The sequence below is a fragment of the Macrobrachium nipponense genome, chromosome 9 (genome assembly GCF_015104395.2).
Source record: "Macrobrachium nipponense isolate FS-2020 chromosome 9, ASM1510439v2, whole genome shotgun sequence".
Taxonomy (NCBI): domain Eukaryota; kingdom Metazoa; phylum Arthropoda; class Malacostraca; order Decapoda; family Palaemonidae; genus Macrobrachium; species Macrobrachium nipponense.
The window spans coordinates 61384304-61400727 of NC_061110.1; the positions used below are offsets into that span (position 1 = coordinate 61384304).

Consider the following 16424-nt stretch of genomic DNA (forward strand, 5'->3'; position numbering starts at 1 on the left):
TGATATTTATGGGGGACGTGGAACAGCAAAGTACTAACCACAAATATAAATGTTTTACTAGAGGATGTTATTTTAATTTTAATTCCAGGTACAAGGACTATGGTAAAAGTCAGACTGAGGGAAGTGAAAAAGCCCAAGGAAGTATGCATAATTGAGGGTAGCGAGAAACTAAGAGGGGTTATTAGCACCGTATTGGTGAATAGAGTATCAAACACTGGTGTTACATGGGTGGAATTATTGAACTGTAATGATACAGTTAGGCAATACCAGAAGAATACATATGTGGTAGAACTCCATGATTGGAGCTGTGACAGTGGTTCAGTGGCCATTGTAGAGAGGAAAACTGAGTTTTCAGAGGCAGAAATGCAATCAAGGAAGAAAATATCTAGAGAACATTTAGCTAATGCAGACTATAAAGAGCATATAGAAGCGGTAAGCGAACTTTTGGCAGAGTTTGGGGACATGGTAGCTTTATTAGGGGATAAACTGGGACTGACTAATGTTAGAACATAAGGTGAACTTAGAGGAAGGTATGAAACCCATTTTTATTCCTGCTTACTGCATACCTTTCAAAATCAGAGAACAGGTAGAAAAAGAGATTAGTAAATGGGTAGAGGAAGGAATCATTAGACCTAGTGCATCTCCATACAACTTTCCTCTGCTAGCAGTGACTAAGAAGGACAGTTCTGTCCGGGTATGTGTCGATTTTAGACGTTTGAACGAGAAAACAATTCCTGACCGTTACCCAGTCGCATACCGGATCTTTTTGTAGAAATTGGGGAACATAATATTTATAGCTCAATTGATTTAGTGCAGGGCTTTTTGCAGGTCCCTCTTGGTGAAAATAGCAAGGAATATACTGCTTCTTCAGTGCCCAAGGGACACTATGAATTTACGCAGATGCCTTTTGGTTTGTCAGGCAGTCCTATGACCTTTACGAGGTTAGTAAACACAGTTTTGCACAGGATATTGGGTAAAAATGTTTTTCTGTATATGGATGATATATTAATTACAACAGAAGTGCTTAAGGAAGTACTTAAAAGACTTAGGTTAGCAGGATTGAAAATTAAGCTAGCTAAGTGACCCTTCTTGAAGAAGCAAATTACATATTTAGGTCATGTCATATCTAAAGAGGGAGTTAGAGTAAATGATGATTAAGTCAAAGCAATTGCAGATTTTCCTACCCCGAAATCAAAAAAACAAATTAAGTCATTCCTGGGGATGGCGGGGTATTTTCGTAGGTTTCTGAAAGGGTTTTCTAACATAGCAGCTCCTCTAACAGATGTATTGCGGGAAGACATTCAATTTCATTAGGGCGACCCACAACAAGTAGCTTTCAGAAACTTAAGGATGCATTAATGATCCTCCAGTCCTAAAATTTCCAGATTTCAGCAAACCGTTCACATTAGTGCCTGATGCCAGTCAGGGGGTATAGGTGCTTGCCTTATGCAAAAATTTGATGGGAAGATCCATCCCATTGCTTTCTACAGTAGGAAATTTAGGACAAAGGGTAGCAATGAAAGACTAATGGCGACCGTAGATAAAGAAGCCTTTGCAATAGTATCAAGTTTGGGTCATTTTAAAATGTTACTGATGGGGAGAAAAGTAGAAGTTCTTATAGACCAGAAGCCATTATTGGATCTTTTTAATAAACCCGATTTGTCACCCAAAAGAGCTCGATGGTTCTTAACTATCAGAGACTTCGATGCAAAGCTCAAATATATAGACGACAAGTTAAATGTAGTCGCAGATGCCTTTCGTAGAAGTTTTCATGATACGGAAGGATTTCAAGTTGGGGTGGTTACTAGTGATTCTATATAATGGGATACAAGTCTCATAGAGCAAAGGCAAGATGAGGATGAAATTTTCGCAGACGCAAAAGCATTCCTCAGAGAGGAACCAGTCAAGAAAGGTTATAAGTTACCTTTTTCCGGTTTAGAATTAGTAGGTAATCTGTTGGTCAGGAAAATTAAATATAAATTAAGGACTAGTGAAAGTAAAGGAGACGCAACACAGATCGTAATTCCGAAAGTCCTAATTCCAGTAGTTTTGGATATAGTATATATTTGGTTTGGTAGTCCGCATTTGGGGATAGAAAAAAACGTATAATGAGATGCGTAATAAGTATATTTGTAAAAATATGGAAAAAGATGTGGAAAATTTTGTGAAAAACTGTACAGTGTGCAATGCTGGCAAACCCGCAAGGGACTTCTTGCAAATTAGGGTCATATCCGATACCAAGTAGACCTTTCCAGAGAATGCATGTGGATATCTTAGGAAATTTTTGCTTATCAAGATATGCAAATAAGTACCTGTTGGTAATAATAGATGAACTAACGAGGATAGTAGAAATTTTTCCACTTAAGCATAAAATAACCGAAGAAGTAGCTATAGCATTTTTCAATGGTGTCATCTGCAGATATGGCTCACCCGAGGTTTTGTTGATGGACAATGGCAGAGCAGAGAATTTATAAACAAGACTTTAGAATGTTTGGCAGAAGTCATGGAGATACAGAAAGTTACAATTATTCCATACAGACCTAAGGCAAATGGGTTATGTTAACGAGCAAACAGGAAAGTGCTCGAAGTACTCAGGAAGACTGTAGGAGGAAACGATAGAAAGTGGGATAGATATATAGATATAGTTAGACATAACATCAATACTGTGGTCAGTGATTCCATTGAAATGTCTCCACTCGAAGCATTATTTGGTTGCCAAGCACGAGGCACATTTGATTTGCTAAGTATACCTCATCATGGAGAAGATACAATTGAAGCATTAATTTCCACAGCAAAGGAGAGACATGCTTTTTCCGCCGTAATCTTGAGGCTACGACCCGAGAAATTGTGGAAAGAAGCAACGAGAAATCATTAGATGTTAAAACTGCTATTGGAGACAATGTATTCCTAAAAGTCAATGTGAGAAATGAACTAAATTACAAGTTAGGTCCAAAGTTTGAGGGTCCTTTTGGAGTTATTGAAGAAAAGACAGGAAACAGATGAAAAGACAGGTCGGTCGAAATTAGCTCGCATATCAAAATTGAAAAGATAGGTAAATAATAAGAAGGTAATATCGCGCAGTTGTATTTTTTTTCCAGATTTTGCAAATGGATGACGAAATGTGATAAATCAGTTTGATGTAACATTTTTTTTCTTTCATTCTTTTACCATTTTCTTATGCGCAAACTGCGGCGATTTGGCATAAAAACCCGAGGAAATTTTCATAATGGAAAAACGCGGTGAAAAATATGGGAAAATACCGTGGAGTTGGGAAATATTATAAAGGGTTCGTCTTGTGATGACTTTTGGTGGTGAATTTTTTGTGGCTATGATTTTGGTGGTAGTCTGTGGTTTTATGAACCAAATGGGGGTGATTGTGGTTCTTTGTGGTATTATTGCTCTTGGGGGGTGGCGCTGGTGCATTGTGGTTTTACGGGGCCCTGGTAAGGTGTTATATTGTATGGGCTTATATTCACCAGTGGTTAAATATGGCAGTATATAATTGCTATGGATAATTTGTGGATTGTGATTTTCTATGGTTTATAACCCGATGAGGTGATTTCTTGGGTGTTATATCACAAATGGTTTACTTTGAGGTATATAGGTGGTCAAATGGCTTTGGGATTTAGCCTGTGGTGGATATTTTATATGTATGGTTATTTTATATTTGAGACAATGAGGATACTTATATATGATTTTGGGAAGAATATGATAGTTTCACGTTTTTTTTTTTTTTTTTTTTTTTTTTTTTTTTGTGGGGGTGGGGGAGATATTCTTAACTCATTTCATTCCATTTTCATGTTAGCTATTTTTGGGGAATAAAATGTATATTTTTGTAATAGCGGCAGAGAGGTGACACTTGAAGGGAACAATGGAAGGTAGGTTACGTTTCCCAGTTAGGAGTTCTCTCCAGTTATTTAAATGAGCGTCAGTTTTTGACCCCCGTAAGAAATATATTATATTATATTAATATATAATATAATATATATATACTATATCTATATATATATATATATATATATAATATATATAAGGTATATTAATATATATATATATATAGATATAATATATATATATATATATATATAGTATTAATATTATATATATATATAATATATATATATATAGACATCAGAGGGTTACCGAAACTCAGAAGATCAATTAAGGAATTTCGTGTCATCCTGACATCATCAGTCTGTAATGTAAAATCAGTTCACATTTATAGAAAATATATAATTAAAGTTTACATGCTACTTTAAAAAGGAAAACATAAAATACTAAAGTTATTCATAAAAATTATTGTTAAAAGCTAAAAATACTAAAATTATTTACAAGGTGACATTAAAATTGAAGAAATTTAGGTTAAAAAGGAATGTTAACCTTAATAAAGTGAAGGACAAGAAAGGAATGGCTGTAGGACCGTCATTTGCCCAGATCTCGACTATGCCAAGAAAAGCTGAGTAGAGGATTGACTAGAATTGAGGGAAGGAACGAGGTGCATGATATGTAAAGACTATTGTCAATTATCGAAAAATGTTTTTTGTTAATTTCAATTTTACAGAGAGCTGCATGATTTCTTATATTAGAAAATCCAGGTTGGTTATCCTCTGGCCAGTTCTGTAGCTCACTCCCAAATGACAAGAATATCGAACTTGCAACAAGTGTTTCGTCGATCCAAAGTAAGTACCGGGACACCCCGGGCAAGTAAATTTGTAAATAATATTGGATCGTATAAATGGTTGCAAATTCTATTTATGACTAAGAAGTGAGCCTATTTTGAGAGGATTAATAGGTATTAAATTAACTTTGAGACTTCCGAACTCTTTTTCAATAATTTTCTTGATACGGTCTCCTAATTTATTTTTAAAAAAAAATATGGAATAGTGGCGTATATGGATATTTTGGTACATCAAAGGAAGGGGTATTTTCCGTGAAGTTCAAGTTAAGTAATTTGTTTACCATTTTATAAAATACCTCCGTAGGGTACGAGTTAATAAAAAAATAATCTTGTAAAGATTCAATTTCAGTGTGGAATGATCTCCAATCAGAAACATACCTAAGTGGCTCAGTACCATACCCACGGATGGACACACCTTAACCCCCATAAGTTACTAACTGAAATATAACACATTCCCACTATCAGACACTCTGAAAACAGCATTTTATAGCTGATACCAATCTCACAAAAGGCTTTTTCATTCGACCACCACTTGCCACCACTCTAAACAACGAGAGCATCGCCCCCGTTTTTTTCATATTTGGTAAGCGTTTAGCCAAGAGCTGAAGGCGAACTAAGTCTGGTAACACTTACCCTCTCTCTCTCTCTCTCTCTCTCTCTCTCTCTCTCTCTCTCTCTCTCTCTCTCTCTCTCTCTCTCTCAACCTCCACTCCATTATCTGAGGTCACCAAATCAGAGTCGGAGCAACAAAAATATATGTTTATTCAAAGTAAAGTACTAATTGAATAATTCAGGTTCTCTCAGGATAATTGATAGAATGATAGCTCACAGTTCAAGTCTCACAGACAACCCCCGGTAAATAATAGTCTTAATCAGTAATAGTCAAACACCAATTATCTCCTCTCCAAAATATAATCCCTTCCACAACAGGACACAGCCCCCTCACTAGGATACTTAGTCCCCTCCACTAGGACACTTAGTCCCCTCCACTAGATCTGCCTGTTTAAAAGACAGGAGAGCACACTAGTGAGCACACATAATTGTAAAGACAAAGTCAAAAGATTAAATGAAATAGAACTTCTTTACAAAATGTCAAAAACAGAAACAAGCCATCCCTTTGGCTAAATCACAATAATTCTTACCCATTGCAGCTTGGAATATCACACACTGAAACAAATATAACTTTTGCAGAGCTATTCTGGCATCTTGCCTTTTCTCCCCAAGGCAGCCGTCTCCCTCGTCCTGCCTAATACCTGCCGTTATGAACGGACATAGCTCGTACACGCACAGACAAACTCACGCCCTTCGTCCACACCCAGAAACCACTTTCAACTGGTTTCAAAGTCATCTCTCGAACTCACATACCTACAGGACGACCATTGACCTGCTTCGTAAGCATCTTAATGTCACACCATCCCAGAAAAGAGTTATCAGCTTTCTTAAGCTGTCGCTCGGACTCTGTCTCCATGGGAAGTTAAAAATGATAAGTCTGTACATTCCTATTTTTTACATATATTATACTATATATATATATATATATATATATATATATATATATATATATATATATATATATATATATATATATATATATATGGTCTTGGCTGGGGGTTTTGTGAATGAAATATTAAGCCTTCCTGAAAAAGGTCCAACATAAAAGCACACACATAATGATAGGGAGTAAAAATGGAGCGCTTCTGACTTATCTTGAGTTAGTGAACTGTTAAATGCTTTAAGGTTGCATGAAAACTCAGCCAGTTAGTTCTAAATTAGTTTATTTACAAAAAAAAACATTGAATAGCCTGAGACAACTGAACAAAAGATAGGCCACGTGGGAAAAGGCACAGTTTACTGTTTTAAATTACTCTATTATTTACAGCAACATGAAAGAGTGGTCGAATTCACAATCAATGCAAAGCTGGTTTCCAAATTGATGATATCTTCTAAAGTAATTAAACGCTGGTAAGAAGGCAGGGATGCACGGAGTCGGCAGTTGGAAATCTCGATATGAATTCCAAATTACACACAACAAAACAAAAACCTCTCACACAACATTTATGACTAATGCATTATGGAGGGAAGTTATCCATAATCACATACAATGCTGATGATATAGGGAGATTTAGTGCTTAAATGGAATAGCTTAATGAAGATCTTCGTGATCTTGGACAAGTCACAAGGGTGGCATGTGCTTACGAGGGTTGACAAAAGGATGTTCGTTAGAGAGGTGAGAAAATTGAAATTTGAAAATGAGAATAGTAAGATTCGTCTTGGAGAGATGGGGGCTGATTGAAATTTGCAACTTCGAGACGTACCTTAGCTAGCTGGCTTGCGCATGTAGCTTGATGTCTGATGAGGGTTCCAGCCAGCAATGAGGAACAAAGGGCTAAAACGAGTCAGCTGTGGACACGTCTGACTGCTATAGGATCTAGGAGCAACTGAGACCTGAGTCAGGGCATTCGCGGCGGACTTCAGTTCAAGCAGAGGCTGCGACATTGTCTGGAAAGATGCAAAACAGCCAGCACAGAGTTGTGGGAAAAGAGGTCTTAAGCTAAGACTATCTAAGGCCTACTCAGCAGCCCATATAACCCCTGTGACCTGCCCTTCTTATCCTACACTAGGTCTCTAGTCTTTAACGGTTTTATACCCCCACCTTTGGGGAAGAACGGAAATGCCGATCCCCAAGTCGTAAAAGTGGCAGTAAAATAGCTGCTACTCCTAGCTAACTGAAAAATTTCAATTTCTGGTGAGGCGAGGCAATGAAAAATGTATATATATATATATATATATATATATATATATATATATATATATATATATATATATACATATAATATATATATAGTATACACATATATATAGTGTATATATATACATATATATATGTATATATATATATATATATATATATATATATATATATATATATATATATATATATAATATATATATACATTTATATATGTGTATATATATATATGTATATATATATGTATATATATATATATATATATATTATATATATATATATATATATATATATATAGCAAAGTATACTGTATCTGTGTACTAGAATATTATGTTGTAGGAAGCCCACTGAAATTTGGGAAAAACATTGAAAGTTTTTATTTGATTTGATTTTATTTCAATTTTTTTTCAAATTTCAGTGGGATATTTGAGACACAAAGTATAAGCTGGAATTAAACAATAGGTGGAATTAAAAAGACAACCAATCTCCGTAGTACTTCTGCATATCTAGTAATGTTAGGTACATCAAAATCCTGAAAGGGAACTAGGTATAATGTGCAATTTTAGACAACTGAAAATCTCTTAACTCCTGGGATCCCAGGATTAGCACTAATTTTATCTGGAATCAGGACAAAGAAAATTTCCATAAAATGACAATCGCTCTGGCCCTTCCTCCTCTCTCCCACCCATGAAGCCCTCTCCACAGCCTTAAACCCCCTAAGCCTTTTCTTAGCTTGTGTTGAGCGCAAGCAGTGTTACCAACATCTCATTAGACCCATTGGAAGGCAGGTTTTTAATTTTTATGAAATATATCGATATATATATACGGACATACATATATGCATACGCAATTGCCTTCGGCCTCAAAAATTGGAAATATGCATTGCAAACTCATGCAGGAGCATGCATCCCAGTCCTTTCAGTACATCTGTCCTCACAATGAAAATCTTATTTAAGTCTGGTTTTCATAGTATATATTCGTGCATATCTTAAAACTTGCTTCAGTTCAGCAAATGCTGTATATTGAGGTTCCCTCCCTCTCCACTTTGAAAGATCATCCATTCTTCACTAGGTCAGTCAAAGGCTCTGCAAGACTTGTGCAGTTAATCACAGCTTCCTTAAGTAGCTTGCTGGTGTTACAAATGCTTTTACTTGCATCGTGGTCTTTGGTGGTGATGCAACCTGGACCTTCATCACCTTGTCCATCCATGGCTATCCTATTATAGCTGACTTTGTATCCAAGGAATTCCACACCTCTGTATACAGTGTGACACTTGGAGGGTCAAATAGTCAGACCTGCTTCCCTTAGATCATTAAGTCCCTTGATGTGGTGTTCCCTCGATGATGTATGAGCTAACTTGTCCATAAAAAGATCAGTGTTCTTAGCTCCAGCTGCCACCTTCCTCATCTCCCTGAAAGTTGCTGATGAACTGCCTCAACTACTAACATCCACTTGTAACTGTAAAAATGGTCTTCTCCGTTGTTACTTTTGCCTTTGGGGTCTGTCAATATCCCTTGCTTAAGTCATCTTGGTGAAAAATTTGTCCTCATGAAGTTTTCCACTGCTAACAGCCTTATATTAGGATCTTCTATCAGTTGTCATACTTAGTTTTGGGATTTAGTCATTAGCAATCCACACAGAATCTGTTCAATCAATTTTTTTTCTCGCCATTGCAACAATCAACATTATGCAGTTGACCTTTCAATAATACATATTTCTAGCACCTCAATTTGTTGCTGTGTCGGTTCCTTTGTATATGGTAGAGCATACAATTTTGTTGTGATTGGCTGTTCTGCTAGCAGTTCAGTGTGGCACTCTAATAAAATGTTTCCTGGATTGCTGGTTAGTATGCAGGGCCAGTGCTAGGAATTGTAGGACCCAGTTATACAACTGAAAGTTAATGTATGTTTATTAAAAGAAACCATTTTTTATTTTTAATATAAACACTTATTTTCCAAGTGAACATTGTCTGTTAATATAGTATGCACAATAATGTGAGGAATAAACTTCCTAATTCTTCATTTCATGCTTTTGGTAGTGGTTTATTCCTGTCAAATTGGTCAAATAAGCTTAAAACCAGCCCTGTTAGCATGTATCAATATTCCTCCAGCAACTGCAATAACTGCTTCTTCTGCTAATTGAATAGGTTGTTAATAATGTTTACATCTTGGAATGTCTCTTCTTTCATTGTCTGGAGTTCTAACCAGCCCTCAGCCAAAATTATATCACTCTTGTTAGCTTCCTCCTCCATGACAGTCACACTCAACCCCTCTTTTTTTATGACAGTCACATCTGCTTTATTTGCTTCCTTTGCTTACAAGAAGTTTCCATAAAGATTTCAGTTCTTCACTGACATCAGCTCAGAGTCGATGTGCTTAACAACTTTCTTGACCTCATATGGTCATCCTTTAACTGATGATCTCTGGTCCTCTTGTCTTATTATTACTTCTGGCATTCCAGCGCTGCATACAAACGGTCTCTCTCTCTGACTATAGTCTCCCTAGCATACTTTGCCAAAAAGTGGCCCCCGATCGCTTTACAGCGTTGTTATACCTCCGTTTCTTGAAGGTAACTCGTGGATTGCGGATTCCCTATCCATCCTTGCAGTTAGATTAGGCCAGCTTTGTACTGGAACGGCATCTTGCTTTATAGCAGCTCGTAACTGGTGATGGATGAAGTATTCTCCTCTGCAACATATCATTCGGCTCCCATTTAACCACTGGGCCAGAGGTGAAGCAATTTCGTAGGAGATAAAGCAAGGACCAGTAAGTAGGAGAGCGTGGGAAGGAAAGGATAAAATTTGAGTTACAAAAAACGTTTGGGAATCAAAGTTCCCTTGGGATGTGATGAATGTTAATGCAATGAATGGATGATATTTTGCTTATACACTGGAGGGTTTTATTGCTCACTAGAGAGTGACTAAGATGAAATGTTGTTCTTCTCTGTACCGCTCATTATAGTATCTGGAGAAGAGGAACAAAAGGTGGCATTTTTAAGTGAGGCAGCTGCTATTCAGATTGAACAGCACATGCTTAGGTTTGAAGGTTGGGATGAGATGAGGTTGTATGCAGCTTAGCAGTATCTCTCTGTTTATACGTTTCCCTGCAAGAAGTTCGAAGAGAACAATTATTCCTTTGAATGTAAGTGTTATTGAGCTTTCACTCACATAAATTCGGTTGGCACTGTCTGAGCTGTCAGAAGGGGAAGGGTTTGGGAAGGGGGACTGTCAACCTTGGAGGTGGACGGGGTTTAGGATTGGAAGGAGGGGAAGGGGGAGGCTCTGTAGCACTTGGTACTATTTCTCTGGGCACCGACGTGTCATAGGCTATCTTATGTAGTGCTTCTTTGACTTCTTTCTGTAGTTTTGTCTGTAATACCATTCTCTTCGTTAGCTTTGGAATAGGTTGTGAAGGTTTTGTAGGAGATGGAAGTTGAGGAGTTACTTTGATCTTAGTCATTTTTTCCAGTCGAAACTTGCACTTTTTGTTCCATGTATGATGCTGAAGAGAACAGTTTGGGCATTTGCTTTCAACATTTTCTCCTCTCCTAAAAGCATCAAGGCACTGTTTGATGGGATGCAGTTTGCTGTATATACCACACCTCTATGTGGCTGTGCAGCGGCTGCTGTGGTGTCCAAATTTGTGTTACTTGTTGCATTGAAGTGGCTCAGGAATATGGGTTTCAGTGGGGAATGATCCCCATATTCCAAGAGAGACTTGTTTAGGAATTTCTCCTTGGAAGCTGGCGATGATTTTGCTCGTGGGGGTACCAGATTTTCCAGTGCATCTCTTTGCATCTAGAATAGTCTTCAGCTGTAGAATGGGGTCAAGAGGCAGGGTGGTTGGATATCTGCCAGATGACTGCTTTCTTGATTTTATCCGTTGGGTCTAGCAGTTGAAAAGCATTATTCCTTTGAAGAATGCTAACTCTTCTTTTTGAAACTTCATTATCATAAATGTAGACATGTGATCAAAAATTAAATTACATCTAAATAATAACTATCACCAGGTAACTCTCTCCCTCCTTTAAATGTAAATTCATAACTTGTGACCTTTTTTTCAACATCATTTCAATTAATTATTAGGCGTGTTTTGTCTTCTTTTGATCAGTAAAGCTTTTCTTTCGTTTCTTTGTTTTTTCTTACCTTTTACCTATTGTCGAGGTTATTTAATGAGTGCACAAATGCAATTTAAAGAATAATTCTTGTGCATTGGAAATGCTCTCATCTCTCTCTCTCTCTCGCCCTATCTCTCTCTCTCTCTCTCTCTCTCTCTCTCTCTCTCTCCCTCTCTCTTCTCTCTCTCTCTCTCTCCTCAGATTTTTTCTTTTATTTTAAATGTAAGTATAGTATTTATCAATTTTCGTTATTGTATGCTATAGTTTTGCTATATTATATTATCTCAGGATATACCCGTTGCCTGTCTAAAACTGACAATTTAGGTCTAATCAGGTCAAGAGCTACTCCCTAGTGGTATTTTGTTGCTACAGTCCCTCTGTGCAGTCGTCTGGCAAATGCCTCAGGACCTACAAAATTTGTTGATATACATAACACTCCTGGACAATGAAAATTGATGGTTATGCGACCCAATCTTCTTAGCTCCAAGATAATCACATCACTTTAGCAGATATATCTCTAGCACTAGGATTTGCTGCATTTCTCCAGCCATCTTGCCCAGAAAAAATAATATTATTTGTCATTAATAACCTTTAACATATTAGTTACTTCACCCTTGGTCCTGCATTTGATGTCAGTCTGGGCTCACAGTCACTGCTTAACTTCACTTGAATTCTTCTGTTGGGCTTCTTCTAGCTGCTATGCTCTTACATCTTGGAAACTAGAAGCTCAAGTCAGTCTTTCAGCCTCAGCTTTTATAATTTCTTTGTGGTCCTCTATACCTGGTGTGGTTCCAAGAATAGGGTCATAAACAGTGATATCTAGCCACGTGGTTTATAATTCTCCTGCATAGTACAGAGGCATTACATTAACATTTTCAGCTGAATAGTATCTATGAATACTCAGTGAGTGGATAACCCATAAATTTATCAGTAATTTAGTCCTCAGTTACCATACTTCTATGTACAAGTGCATTTATGCAACCTGTATCTTATAGCACTATTACTCTCTTCTTGCCTAGAAAACTTTCAGTAACTGGTAAATTATTGTGCCTTTTCCTCTGTTCCTCAGCTAGAAAACTTTCAGTAACTGGTAAATTATAGTGCCTTTTCCTCTGTTCCTTAGCTTTGCATGCTGCTAACGCAACAGGTAGTTCAACTCCATCTGCAGTGTCAATGAAATTATCCACTATGTCAACAAATTCACAAATCCTAATAATGGTAGTTTCATTTGTTCCTTCCACCATAACACTGGTCCTTATTCTTAATAATGAGATAGTTTTTAAGTGTCCTGGCTTGTGACACAAATCATATACCTTTACTTTTGTCTGTTTGCTTCTACTCGGGCATCTTAAATTCCTTGGATTTTTTTATACCCCTTACTGGACTTCTTTAGTGGCTTCTGGGTTACCACTAGGCTTATCTCATGACCTTATAACCACAGCTGAGCAGCTTCGCCATCTAACCAATGTCTCTTGGTACTCTTTACCAGAATAGTGCAATCTCCATCAAACAAGTGCTGACAAACTGTTCCCTGATAAGCAAGTCTTTTAAATATGCTAAATCATCAAATTTTTGCTACTCTGCAGCTTCACTATCTAACCAGTGTCAGCCAAACTGTTCCCTGATGAACAAGTCCACTAAATCATCAAGTGTTTTTGCATTCAGCCATTTAAATCCACCAGTTGAAATATTGCCATAGTGTAGCTACAAACAGATATGATTTGGTTCAGTCTCTGCAAACCTCTCAGATCTCACGATGAAAGTGTCATTGTCTATTGTGCTTCTTATCAAATCCTAATAACTTTGGCTTTGCATTAATTAAAGGGGTGCTACTGTTCCTTTACTCGACTCTTCTGGAGTTCCACTCCCACGTCCTTCCTTGAGTCTTAACACTTGTAGTTCATGTGTATGCACTTCTGCTTGCATACTCTCTTCATATTCTCTTTGCCCTTCAGACTGTTCTCTCTGCAGTTCAGCTTTTGCTCATACTGTTTCTCTGCTCTGTCACTCCTTGTTGTTAATACATAAAATTTAGTAATTTTGTGCCCTTCAAACCTACCTTTTTAACTAGTTCTATGAGCTTAGGTAGTTTAGTCGCTGCCATGCTAAAATACTCAACGGCAAGCAGTAAACTTTTGGCTAACATAGTAAAATCACACCAAAACACTCCCACTCAAGTGTCACACAATGGTGTTATGCACAGTTTTATGAAGGGCAGGGGTGTGATTAAATCATGAAATGTTTTGAAAAAATAGAAAGCTTATTGACAGTCCTTGAGAAGAACATAATCTTGAGATAACGATGACTTCTGACCAGTTACACTTGTGGAAGTGGTCTGTCAGGGATTGCCCTTAGAATGGCTCCTTTCTTGAAGTTAAAATGCTAAAATAGATTTTGTCAAACTAAACACTGTTTTCTTCATTTTATCTGTATGAGACAACTGAGGATGAAAGATTTTCCTTGCCTTGTCTTACCTAGCCTTCTGGCTTACCTTGTCTGCTAACTGTATTGTCTTCTCTTCTTTAACAATCAATGTATGTTCACCTTCAGGTAAAAAATTCTGGCATACAAGCACACACACACCCATAGAGTAGGCACTATGTAACCTAGGTTAACTCAGACAGGTTGGAAATACTTTAAGTAGAAAATGTAAAAACCTTTAAGAACATCTCAATTTACATGCTTTTATGTTAATTAAATATGTACATATGAAATTTTTGTGGCATCTTACCAAAAATTAGACTTTAATAACGAGTGTCTGCATTATTATGTAGAAGATGAAACCTATTCATATGGAGCAATGCCACAAAGGCCATTGACTTGAAATTCAAGCTTCCAAAGAATATGGTGTTCATTAAGAAAGAAGTAAGAGGAGGTATCCAAAGAATATGGTGTTCATTAGGAAAGAAGTAAGAGGAGGTAAAGGGAAAATACAAAAGGAAGAGATCTGTAATCTATATTAACTAGGGGTTGCTAAGGTGATCAACTGATGTGCGATGCGCCATGGGGATGTCAATCATTTGATCCTACAAAGAGATATCCATGAAAAGATTACGGTTTCAGCAACAAAAAAGCCTTGAACTGAGTGTGTAGGTTTTCAGAGAGGCAGCAGAGAGACAGATTCCTAGCTGGAGGAAGCTAGCATGTCAATAAAGACTGTTGAACTACTTGCTTCCAGTTCCCAGCTGAAAGACCCACTATTTGAGACATGGATGGCAATGGGCTTTGATGCAGGGGTGTTAATGGTCTGAAAAAGCTGTTTAGGGTATTCTGATGAAAACAACAATGATTTTCTTTGCAATCACCAGTTACTGAATTTCTCGAGTTCCTTCAGCAAATTTCGCGACCTTGGCGAAACAGCTGCAGTCAATGTAGGGGATATCCATCAGTTTGGTGAAGTCATCCAAGATAATTTTGTAAAATAAATGGCTTTTACATATAATTCCTGCATACATAAAATTAATACTTTTTTGTTTCATGGATAAAAACTGTTGCTTTACAAATCATGTGTGTGTGAGAGAGAGTGTGTGTGTTGAGGACTACAGGAATCATTGTTTTACTTGCCAAGTTGTAAGTTCCGGTGATGTTGAAATGATTGGTGCCCTAGTGGAGTTAGACTGCTTACTAACCAGCACTGATGACTTAGTTTCAAAATGGAGAATTAGTCTAGTTAAGTGATACTAGCAAAAAGGCTTTGGAAATCTGTGGTGTTTATATATATGAAACAATTTATACAACATTTAAATTTTGTGTGCAATTTTGTATACAGTAAAAGATATTAGGGATCATGTCCAGATTAGCAAACCCACTATTTTTCAAGACAATATTATACAACTGATATATATATATATATATATATATATATATATATATATATATATATATAAACAGAAAAACAGGTGAAACGCTATCGTTTTCTTTCATTTCATTCTTTCATTCACAGCAACAGGCATGTGCATCAGTGGTCTACTGTGCCGCAAGCAATGATGTTTCAAGATACGGAGGTATATACGTCAACAACTGTGTGCCTTGCTTACCTTCGCAGGAGGCTCTGAATAGTATCATGTCAAACCGTTTATGGGTAACTTCACTTACAATGATTGAAAAAGTCTTGGGCCAGAGAGCTTTCTCAGCAGAGACAGGTGATCAGTTTTGATGGCTACGCATAACTAACCTTGTGCTTTTTGTAAAAGTACTGTACCAGTTATGTTATTTTTAGTTCATTAATCTCTTTTTATCAAAATATGCTCTGACTTGCTACAGTTTGATTCATGTCTGAACTCCAAATATTATACAAGATATTCTCCAAATATTATACAAGATATTCTCTAGACCTTGATATAAATGGTATCAGGTCCCTGCTCTTTTTTTTATTCACTCCAAAATAGATTTTTTTTCAGTCCTTGTGAACCACTGAATATATGTATATTGCATATCAATTATGTTTTATTTTCTTTTGAAAAACTTAGTAATTCACTCAGTTCTTTACACGATATACTAAAAACAACAGGTAGTCCCATGCGCAGGTCCGTTCTATTTTTATGTAACCGATCATAATCTGTAACGTCAGGCAAACCGGTCGAAGCGACAATTTACTGATGTAAACATAAGGATAATTGCCTTTGTTATACTTTGAAATGCAGTTTAATAATTATCCTGACATAGATTTAAGCGGTGGATATGATTTTGGACATATGACATAGTGTAGTTCATGTGAATATCGATACTGGAGAAATAGAATACTTAAGCGAAATGTTACACAAAAGGGATTTTGACGAAGGAAAAATCTATTTCTGGGCAAGGACCTGTGTCGCCCAGTGAAATGGTTCCTTTAGCACTTATTTCTAAGGTATAAATATTGTTATGAATACCAGAGAAAAA

General features: G+C 36.8%; 1 protein-coding gene across 1 annotated transcript in view; it reads left to right on the top strand.

The window, feature by feature from the left end:
* Window positions 1–15982, top strand: part of LOC135217989 (WW domain-containing oxidoreductase-like) — a 56755-nt gene extending 40773 nt beyond the window's left edge. The window contains exon 4 of the mRNA XM_064254120.1: window positions 15487–15982. Coding sequence (XP_064110190.1) covers window positions 15487–15699 — 213 coding nt within the window. The 3' untranslated portion in view covers window positions 15700–15982. The remainder of the gene's footprint in view (window positions 1–15486) is intronic.
* Window positions 15983–16424: the final 442 nt, after the last annotated feature.